This window comes from Cebus imitator, unplaced genomic scaffold (assembly GCF_001604975.1).
Source record: "Cebus imitator isolate Cc_AM_T3 unplaced genomic scaffold, Cebus_imitator-1.0 Scaffold19, whole genome shotgun sequence".
NCBI classification, from domain to species: Eukaryota; Metazoa; Chordata; class Mammalia; order Primates; family Cebidae; genus Cebus; species Cebus imitator.
Genome location: NW_016107334.1, coordinates 3,419,341 through 3,430,793, shown reverse-complemented (window position 1 = coordinate 3,430,793; position 11,453 = coordinate 3,419,341). Strand labels below are relative to the sequence as shown.

At 40.1% G+C, this 11,453-nt stretch overlaps 1 protein-coding gene across 8 annotated transcripts in view; it reads right to left on the bottom strand.

The window, feature by feature from the left end:
• The window catches only part of CHD2 (chromodomain helicase DNA binding protein 2), a 160,391-nt gene that overhangs the window by 23,736 nt on the left and 125,202 nt on the right, over window positions 1-11,453 (bottom strand). For all 8 annotated transcript variants that reach the window (XM_017518069.2, XM_017518042.2, XM_017518086.2 and 5 more), the window contains 6 exons: window positions 9,389-9,527; window positions 9,074-9,224; window positions 7,856-7,978; window positions 6,209-6,337; window positions 4,511-4,651; window positions 2,083-2,217 (listed from right to left, as the gene is read on the bottom strand). In XM_017518069.2, coding sequence (XP_017373558.1) covers window positions 2,083-2,217; window positions 4,511-4,651; window positions 6,209-6,337; window positions 7,856-7,978; window positions 9,074-9,224; window positions 9,389-9,527 — 818 coding nt within the window. The remainder of the gene's footprint in view (window positions 1-2,082; window positions 2,218-4,510; window positions 4,652-6,208; window positions 6,338-7,855; window positions 7,979-9,073; window positions 9,225-9,388; window positions 9,528-11,453) is intronic.

Here is an 11,453-nt window from a genome sequence, read left to right as displayed (position 1 = left end):
AAAAATTTAAAAATTAGCTGGGCTTGGTGGTGTGCACCTGTAATCCCAGCTACTCGAGAGGCTGAGACAGGAGAATCTCTTGAATCCAGGAGGTGGAGGTTGCAGTGAGCCAAAACTGCACCACTGCACTCCAGCCTGAGCAACAGAGTGAGACTTTGTCTCAAAAACAAAACAAAACAAAACAAAAAGAACAGAAAAACAAACAAAAGGAAAAAATTGTGAAATATGAAATTTAAATGAGAGCAATTATTATTAACATATATAAATCTCAAAGATGTGACTGCTAAGAGAGTAGCAGCAAGTCACAGGATACCCAAGTGTGCCAATTACAGTTTTAAGACATGGGAATCAATCCTCTATGCTGTTTGTACCTGAGAGGCTACGTAGCACAATGGTTATGGACCCAAGCTCTCACATCAAACTGCCTGGGTCAAAACTGTTCTCTGCCTCAGCTGTGTGACATAGAGCAAATCGCTTAACTCTCTTTATTTTTAAATATGTACAATGGAAACAATAACCTACCTCACAGGATTGTTGTGGAAAAACATATATAAAGCACAAGAACAGTAACTGGCTATTATCATCTTTACAGACAGAAGCAGAACTCTAGAACCACACATAAGCGTAAAAATTGAATTTAGAATCACAGTTACTTCTGCGAGGTAAGAAAGAGAGAGAAAGAGCACAAGTTGAGAGGGAGGAACACCAAAGGATTCAGCTTTATATTGTGAGTCTTAAAAAATTCCGATTTGACAAACTTCATGGTATATTTATCAATGCCTATTACCTCCCTGAAATTCCTCTACATCCTTTAAAGATTTCATAATATAAAAACAGGATTAAATGAGTCACTTGTAAAAGCATTTTTTAAATGTCATACTACCACAGAACATTAGATATCATTTTCTCTTACAAGCAGTCAGATAACACTACAAAACAGATTGGTTAGCTGGCTATGTAATTAGCTTATTTATTCAATTTACTCATATATTGATATACTTCTAGCATAAATGGGCTTTACATAAAACATAATACTTGTCCTCAGAGAGCTCACAGGCAAAAGAGACTTAAGAAGACTGAGAGAAGTGCAAAGCAAACAGTATCTATATACATACGTAGTTTAGAGAACTCAGAGAAAGAAGTCAAAAGAGGGAAGTTACAGGAAACAGTATCTATATATATATGCATATAGGTTTACAGAACTCAGAGAAAGAGGCCAAAAGAGAGAGGTTACAGGACAGGGCTAACAGGGTCCCTTGCTGTCGCAGGAAAGGAGTATTTTCAAGTTGGGAAGAAGGCAGCTTTTTCTTTCAGCCTGAATAAACTGTCTGAGTGAACTGATTTGTGGAAGTACAGGGAGCAGAGACCAGAGAGGTGTGGAAGGGATGGGGACACACTGAAATCTTTACTTGCAGCTCCAGCAAGGGGCGGAGGGGTCTTGAGGACACACTGGCCCCCATCCAATCCTGTGCAAGACCTGGTCCATGCACTCACTCCCCACCGCCTTGTCCTCCCCTCTTCTCCTGTTACCTTTTATTCTTCCTTCAGAACCCAACTCAAACATCACTGTCTTCAACAAGCCCTCCTGGCATCCCCTGACTAGGTCAAATCCCCTTCTCACAGGATCTCGACAGTATGCACTGTCTCCTCCAGAGCCCTGTCACAGGAGCACCAAGTAGTTATCGAACTCCCCTACTCAAATGTACCGTTTACAAGGATTGAAACGGTTATCTATTCAACATGGTAACTCTGGGGGCTGGGACACAGATAACATTCAATAAATACTTGCTCAGTGAACACTTCTCTTTCCAAAATGCCTCTAAGGGCCCTTATAGCCTCTCTTTACTAAGAGCACAAGACATGAAATCCACTCCTTAAACCTCCCCCTCAACAGAAGACATGAAAATCTCTTCCTGCCAGCCTGTTTAAGAACACATGGTCTTCAGATATCGTAAGCAACGTGTTTCCAAAGTAATGTACCACTGCTTAGCTCAACTGAAGCTCTGGCTGGACCTGTAAAAGGCAGAGCCACAGCAGGCACCATGGCTGCAGACACTGGCATTGCCCAATTTCGAGACTTACTATGCTGAATGTCTCCTGGTCCAGATCATCATCCTCATCCTCTCCAATAGGGACAGGTTCACTTCCTGCTGTAATATGGACAGGACCCTGAGATCGCTTTGATTTACTCGAAGATTTGGCATCACCACTTTTAGGCTTTTAAAAAAGAGTTACAAGGAGTCATTGTCATTTGTGCAATCCTACTGTGCAATTTGGATTTCTTACCTATGATGTGTTACTACAGTGGGTAAATATGATGGTCTCGGTTTATTTTTTTAAAAGTAAAATAAAATCCTGAAACATCATGAAGACAGACCTATGTGACTGGCAGTTTACGCATACATTATTCCCATTTCCATCTCTAAATATACCCAATTATAACTGCAGTTTCATCAGCGCTAATTTTGAGCTTCTACTCCTTCATTCATAAAATGCACAGAAATGTCATCAAAAGGTTAAGACTGTAAACTGGCAGAACTCTTCTAGAGTATCATATAGCAATTTTTATTAACCGCATACCCTTTGATCTAGGAATTTGTATTAACTAAATTATTATAAATGAAATCTATATAAATCTCAAAATTGGCCAGGCATGGTGGCTCACACCTGTAATCCCAGCACTTTGGGAGGCCAAGGCGGGCAGATCATGAGGTCAGGAGATCGAGACCATCCTGACCAACATGGTGAAACCCCATCTCTACTAAAATACAAAAATTTAGCCAGGTGTGGTGGCACGCACCTGTAGTCCCAGCTACTCGGGGGGCTGAGGCAGGGGAATCACTTGAACCCGGGAGGCAGAGGTTGGAGTGAGCTGAGATCACGCCACTGCACTCCAGCCTGGCAACAGAGCGTCTACCTCCACCAAAAAAAAAAAAAAAAAAATCTCAAAATTATATTGAAGGAAAGGTTGCAGAAGGATATATAAAATGACTTCATGTACATTTTTAAGCATACAGTATGCTTTTTTTATAGTTATATGGATATATACTATAATATGTACTACAAATATAAAAACATGAATAGTAAGGTTTCTAACCCACTTCACAGCAGTGATCATGGGGAGAACAGAGGAAGAGTAATCAAATCAGGGAAAAGGAACAGTGGGTAGGTAGTTTCAACAGTATCAGTCACGTTAATGAAATACAAAAGATATCAGCAATCCCCCCCACCCCCAAGCCAAAAAAAAGCCACTTAAAGTAAACATGAAAAAATGTTAACAACAGTTGTGACACCTGGAGAGTGGATAAACAGATGTTTGCTAAAACTGTTCCTTGTGTTTTTATTTGTTTAATATTTTACTTTAAGAATATCTTTCTGTGGGAGCACAAACGCATAGGTTATTTGTCACAGTATGGTCTCTTAACATCAAAAATTAGAAAGTATTTCAAAATGGAAAATTCAAATTGCTTCTAACATGTTACAGCTAAACAGAATCCTCCCCAACTATTAAAAATAATTTATTATTATTTTTTGAGACAAGGTCATGCTCTGTTGACCAGGCTGGAGTGCAGTGTGACACACGCACGGCTCACTGCAGCCTCAAGCTCCTGAGCCTAAGAATCCTCTCACCTCTGCCTCCTCACCTCTGCCTCCCAAGTAACTGGGTCCACAGGCACATGCCACCATGCCCAGTGAGATTTTTGTTTTTATTTTGCAGAGATGAGGTCTCCCTATATTGCCAAGGCTGTAAAAATGATTTTAGCATTTATTCACTTGGAAAGTTGTGATATACTGCTTAGAGAGGAGAAAAGACTACCCAAAGAGACTAATCTGATTTTTATATTTGTACTTAATATGTTTATTTTATATTTAATAATATAAAAAGTTTCAAAGGCACTTATCAAGGAATCTACTAGAGTTAGCACTGGATGTTAGAATTTTAGCAGTTGTTTTTGTTTTGGCAATGATTAAGGATTAATTGTAAATACTACATTCAGAGGTCAACAGACATTGCAACACTGTACAAAATTCTGTGGTTTAGAATGAGCTTCATAAAACCCATAATGTAAAGGTTATAATAGCAAGGCTTGTCATCCATTCATATTACAGTAACTCTTGCTAATATTTGTTTTTGACTCAAACTCTTCAAGTATTCAAATTCACTTTTGGATTGTGCCCCTCTAATATGAATCTGAGAACATATTTTGAATTTACATGCAAATGCAGATTTCTCTTACCTGTCCTATCTCATTCAAACACTCTCCGTGAAATATGTAATAAAAGACCAGGTAAAGGTCTTATTTTTTAAAGAACACCCCAAACTTGCAGGTTCCCCTGTCTGCGAGGACAGGTGCAGGTGTCCATCCCATCAACAGTCCCACCCATCTTTCTCAGACATACCCGTCAAAAGATGACGATTCCAGGGCCCTCAAATCTCATTCTACTTCTAAATCTAAATGGAGAACTGCAAAGGCTGTGGATGTCTCCATGAATAGGAGGGCACCATTACCTTCTCTTTCTTATCTTTCGACTTCTTCCTTTCCTTGTCCCCTTCTTTGTCTTTCCTAGAACTCATTTGTTTCTCCTTGTTCTCCTTGTTCTCTTTCTTCTTCTGTTTCTTTTTCATTGGACTTTTTTCCAAGCCATCATCCTAGAAAACAAAATAGGGCTATGAACTTTGCTACCAATTTTATACCTACTTACATACTTTCTAGAGAAAGCAGCACTGCCCCCAGTGGTTCATCACTATCTATACTTAGAAGGTTGTTTTCAGACAAATAGCCTCAAGGAACTCAGACAAGTCTAAACTTTCTAGTAATTGCCAGTTAAAACTGTAGAGGTAGAAGCTTTTTACTGATAACCTTTCATTTAATTCTCATCGCAACCCTTCAACATAAGTTTTTTTTTTTTTTTTTTTTTGAGACGGAGTTTCACTCTTGTTACCCAGGCTGGAGTGCAATGGCACGATCTCGGCTCACCGCAACCTCCGCCTCCTGGGCTCAGGCAATTCTCCTGCCTCAACCTCCTGAGTAGCTGCGATTACAGGCATGCGCCACCATGCCCAGCTAATGTTTTGTATTTTTAGTAGAGACGGGGTTTCATCATATTGACCAGGATGGTCTCGATCTCTTGACCTCATGATCCACCCGCCTCGGCCTCCCAAAGTGCTGGGATTACAGGCTTGAGCCACCGCGCCCGGCTCAACATAAGTTTTATCATCCTCATTTCACAGATGGAAACTGAGTACCAAAGAGATTATACTCCTGTATACAGTCAGCTAGTAACTCATCAGGTTGCTAGTATTTAAATTTATGTATGTAATGGCCAGGTGCAGTGGCTCACGCTTGTAATTCCAGCACTTTGGGAGGCTGAGGCAGGCAGATCTTCTGAAGTCAGGAGTTTGAGACCAGCCCAGCCAATGTGGTAAAACCCCGTCTTTCTAAAAATACAAAAATTAGCCAGGCGTGGTGGTGGGTGCCTGTAATCTCAGCTACTTGGGAAGCTGAGGCAGGAGAATTGCTCGAACCCAGGAGGTGGAGGCTGCAGTGAGCCAACATCACACCAATACACTCTATTCTGGGCAGAAGAGCGAGACTCTGACTCAAAAACATAATACATAAATTTATGAAAGTATGCATGTACGTACGTACGTACGTACGTACATACGTGAGACTCAAATCCACACTAGTTCCTGTACCCGTTGCTGATCCTCTTGGAGCTAATCTCCAAGTACATTTACACTTTCAGAAATCCCATAAAGTTGTACCTCAAATAGCCCACTAAGTGATACCAATTTACTATTCACTTTGTTTAGACCAGAGGTTACCCACTGGCAAGCCAAACCTGACCCCAGGAATTTTGTTAACGGAACTCCGTAGCAGCTGCCCCCTTTACATTAGGCATGAGCTCCCTGGTTAACCACAGTCCTGACCACTCCCGCTCATTCCCAAGAAAGAATAAGGCTATGTGTCAATCGCCATTTATCATTAAAATATACAGAGTCCCCTTCATTTACTTCCATTATGTACAAATTTGCAGTTGCTGACAAACTATATTCCTCTCTGACAGATTAAACAAAAACTTACACATTCTATTTCCATTTAATCTACTTGTAAACCAAATACTCTTCAGATGATTCTATTCCAGCTGGCAGAGTAAGTATAGCTAAAATAAATAAATAACCCTCAACCGAAACCCCACTTCATACTTTGACTTCTCCCTCTTCTGATGGGTTATCTGAATGCCTGGGAGATGAAAGCTCAACTCCATGCTCCTCTTTCAGCCTGGGCACTTTGTTTTCCTTCTTTACCCGAGGCTTCCGCTTCTTTAATTTGGTCTGGAAAAGGAGAGAGAATGAAGATTAAACTACAAATCAAGACCCTCAAAAGCACAACCAAACAACATGATGACTCTTCAAAGCAGTAGTGGCCATATAGTTCAAACAAGAAAACTGCAAAGCAATCAAAAGACTGCAACTTATTTTACAAGACCAAACCAAAACAAAAAACCTGTAGGCCTTATACATAGCCTATACAACATTAGAATATCCAGATTCCTTTTTTTCCCGCCAAGACAGAGTCTTGCTGTCACCCAGGCTGGAGTGTAGTGGTGCCATCTCGCCTCATTGCAACCTCTGCCTCCTGGGTTTAAGCGATTCTCCTGCCTCATCCTCCCTAGTAGCTGAGACTACAGGCGAGTGCCACCACACCTGGCTAATCTTTTTTTTCTTTAGTAGAGATGGGTTTTTGCCATGTTGGCCAGGCTGGTTTCAAGCTCCTGATCTCAGGTGATCCACCCACCGCCTCCCAAAGTGCTGGGATTACAGGCGTGAGCCACCTCACCAGCCAAAATATCCATATTCCTTAAACCTACTGATTCCATATTTTTGGAATCCATCCTAAAGATACATTAAAAAAAAAAAAGGAAAATTACTCTGTGTACAAAGATACACATAAATATATTAAAGACATAATAATAAATTTAAATAATAAATTTTAAAACCTGAAAGCAAGTTATATATAATAAAGAAAAGGTTAAAATACTGTTTACTTGCCTCATCAAATATGATCTAATCTGCCTTTCCAGAGCCTAACACATAACATATTGCATACTCAACATATGATATGAAGAATGAGACAACACTATTAGTTGAAAAAAATGAGATGTGAGACTATGGGTTTTTTCCCCTAAAATTTGCTTTGCTTATAATAATACAAGGAAATTGATATAAATGCCAGAGCTGCAAGAGCACTTAAAGAGCAAGCACACACAGGCTGCTGGTACAGGGTGCAACTTGCATTTCTTAACTGGGATTCCATCTTTCTGGGCCTGAACTAAAATTATAAATTGGGGAAATAAAAGAAGACAAAGCTCAGGTGAGTTCATTGAGAATTTTATTGGAATTTCACACAGCAAGTAAGTTCTGGTTTCCGAATTAACTGTGGATTCCAACTGTCGATTTTATCTCTGGGATCCATTACTACAAGTATCATGGAGTTAGATATAACAATAGGCAAACCCATAGGTATTCAACGCAGGAACTGGAAACTGAGAAAGGAGGATAAAGAAACAATAATGGTATGTGTGGAATAGTGGGACTGGGGAGCTGAGAGGATTATTTTGAGGCAACATTTCAGATGGAAGGGTTTGTGAGAAAGTTGCCAAGATGTTATGGTCTTAAATGAGTATTTCTATTACTACCAACTAAACAATCATTACTGGAACCTCAAAAACATCTGCCCATGAGAAGGTGACATGCTGTGCAGTGCCCAGAGAGGGCCTCTCTCTTCCTACCTACTTCTGCAGGGTAGGAGCCTCAGGTCCCTGAAAAACACCCAGCTGGCAGCATACTCACCTCTTCCCCACCTGTCACAGCCCCCTTCTTCTCCAGACCCTTTCTGAGCAGCTTCAGCAAGTAGTCCGCTCGCGTCTGTAGCTGCTTCCCCTGAGGCTTTTTATCTGTCTCCACTGGCAGAATCTTCAACAAGAAAGGAAGAGAAGCACCCGCCACCACCCACATCCTGGTTAGTGGATCAGGATAAAAAGAGACAACAAAAAGCACAGTCCTTTCCCTCCCCAACCACCCAAAATACAGATAAAGCCTCAAATCCTATCTCATGTCCATGGCTCCCAGTCACTGAAAATCCCTCACGAGCCGTTCTCATTTTACAAAATGGGATGGAGAAATCCAGCTCTCCCAATGGCTCCTACCTGTGCTGTTAACAGGGTAGAACAACTCAGGTAGGAGGGGCTTGTGGCTTCATCTGCTAGAGCATCCCAGCCGTCGTGGATTTCCTCCTTCCAGGAGCAGGGAATCCCTGGAGCTAGGTTAAAGCTTCGTTTTAGATTGAAAATGCTTCTTAGAGCATTGCCGGAGAGCACTGAGCTACGCCAGGACATGATCTGTTCCTTGCTACAACAACTGGGCCTCTTGGCAGACTGAATCTGGTCTCAGTGCTTAAGGCAGGGTGCTGTCACCCTCCTAAAACCCAGATGGGATGAGCAGTGTTGAATGTGCCAGGAGCACAATGTGGAGCAAATCGTACTAAAATCTGAGCCAGTCAGTGTTTCTTGCTTACAGCTCCACCCATGGCCTTGCTACTTGCAACAGATACGGTGGGAGGCTCGGTTTTGTGGGAGAAGAACAGCCAATGTTTAATTCCATTACAAAGAATACCAAGGTGACGTTCAATCTTTATGTGAGGAACTGAAATATGGTGGTTTCAAATGTACTTTTAAACAAAGGGCCAATAACTAAGGCCAAGGAATGCTTTTATCATTAACAAACTTACCTGGGTATTTCTTGTAATGAAATCTGACCTTAATTAAGTACCAGAATTTTAAGATTTCTCCTATAATTTCCCCAAAATTTCGCCTGGCTATTGTCTTTTCCCTTTGTCTTCATCTGTGAAACAGTGCCACAGTCCACTAAAGATAGAAGTACTTCCAAGGAGAATGACTGTACTAATTTCTAATTTGATACCCCCTCGAAAATACTTAGAAATAAGTAATCAATATAAAAATATTGTACAACAAATCTTCTAGAAACTTCCAACATGGTAGAGTTACTTACTTTGTCAGTTAATTTAAGCTCTGGATCTGTTTTAATTAACTCCCAGTTTCCATAGCCATGTTCATAAATTCCCAGCAATAGGCGAGAATCATCTTCTACCCCCCACTCTACATCAAAATGTGCAGCTTTGACACGACAGGTTAAGCAGTATCTAAAGGAAGTTTAAACACAGCAAGACATTAGAAGAGGGGCCCTTTTTTTTTTTTTTGTATGTTTAAGAAGAGACAGTAAAAACTATGTAATGACACAAAGTCTAACTTCAAATCTGTTTTCTTACGGTGCAACCACCTAAGCATCCACACAAAATACACTCACTTCTTTTTTTCTTCGGGATCCACAGGGATAGATTTATGCAGCATCTCAAACTCTTCTTCATGTTGGATAATGGATTTCACATTAACCTGAACTCCAGATATCTTGATTGTTGGACCTCTCCTTTTCCCTGGTCCTTTTCCTAAAGAATACCAATTTCACATTAGTTAAATGAAAACCCACTGAAGGTTCACAGAGAACATGTATCAATGAACCCTGACCTCTTAGTCTCTCTGAATATATCTCTGGTTTATCGTTATTTCAAATATATAATCTGTAAGACAAATTTTTTCTCAATTATGTCTGTAAAATAACCTTTGCATGTTGTTTTTTAAGATTTGGAATTTTTTAAAGTCGCAGATGTTTATAGTTATATTTTAATTTTCCTGTTTGTTTTATACTACTTTGTTTCTAAAATTTTAAAAGTTAACAAAAGTAGATTCTGAGGGTATAATATTAGTGTTGAAGTTTTCTCTTTTAGTTTTCCTACCCATCCCACTAGTGGAGGTCAAAAAACTCTCAAGTATTTTAAAAATGAACTTGATCTTCACAACACTATCACTTAAGAAACATGAGCTTGAGTTCTTACCTAAACATGTGGAATTATGAACAAGTCATGGCATTAGAAAGCTACCCTAATCCAAATTTCAAATTAAAATAATCACAGAAGTAAAAACAAAACCCCAACCCAATAGTCTAATTTGAAATCCAAGAGATAATACTACCTGTTTGTGAGAGAAAAACTCCTTTCAATAGAGAATGGGCAGAATATACGAATAGACGCTTTACAGAACAAAGATGTGCATTCTTGTCCATTAAAAGAAAAAATACCATTTCTCATCCATCAAACTGGCAAAAAACCAAACTTTTAACAACATACTCTGTTTGTGATGCCTGTAAACAGGTACCAACAAACATTGCTGGTGACCAAATAAATGGCACCAGACTTATGCAAAAGAATTTGGCAATACTGATGCAAAGTACATACCTATTTTCCCAGGACCCAGCAATCCCACTTCTAGAAATCTATCCCAAAGATATGTTGGCAGAGGTTTGAAATAGTATTATTCATTAAATCATTATTCATTGTGGCTTTCTTTATAATAACAAAAGACCAAAAACAACCCAATATTAAATATGAGGGGAAAAGTGTGAACTGACATCTATCTACATGGTAGAATGCTTTGCAACTGTAAAAGGAAAAAGGATGATCTCTACATAATGATATGAATTTATCTCAGTCATGAAAATAAGCAGGTGCAAAACTGAGTATGTTCTCTTCTGTATCAAAAGGAAAATACACACACACACACACACACACACACGCACACACACACATACATTTTAAAGAGAAACAATGGAAAGATAAACTTACAACTGACAGAAACAGTGACCCATTAAGGAGGAAGAGATGAAAGCTGGGGAACAAAAATGAAAACAAGATGCTCCAAATGTACCTTGTTTTATAGTTGTGACTTTCAACCATGTAAGTGTTTTTACATAATTTAAAAAATTAAATTGATAGGCGGGTGACGAACAATGAGAACACTTGGGCACAGGGAAGGGAACAACACACACAGGGCAAGGTGGGGGGAGTGGCGGGAAGGGGAGGGACATTAAAGCAGGGCAGGGAAGATGCAGAGGGATAGCATCAGGAGAAATGCCCGATGTAGGCGACAGAGGGTGGCAGGGGTGGCACACAGGGATGGAGACAGCAAACCAGCACGGCATGTATGTACCTATGCAAGAATCCTGCAGGATGCAGGATGTGCATATGTATCCCAGAGCCCATATACAATGAAAAAAAAAATCCCCTCCAAAAAAAAAAAATTAAATTGAATCAAAATGAGAAAAGCAATCTCTAAGTATTGAAAATAAATGAGGCCGGGTGCGGTGGCTCAAGCCTGTAATCCCAGCACTTTGGGAGGCCGAGGCGGGTGGATCACAAGGTCAAGAGATCGAGACCATCCTGGTCAACAAGGTGAAACCTCGTCTCTACTAAAAATACAAAAATTAGCTGGGCATGATGGCGCGTGCCTGTAGTCCCAGCTACTTGCGAGGCTGAGGC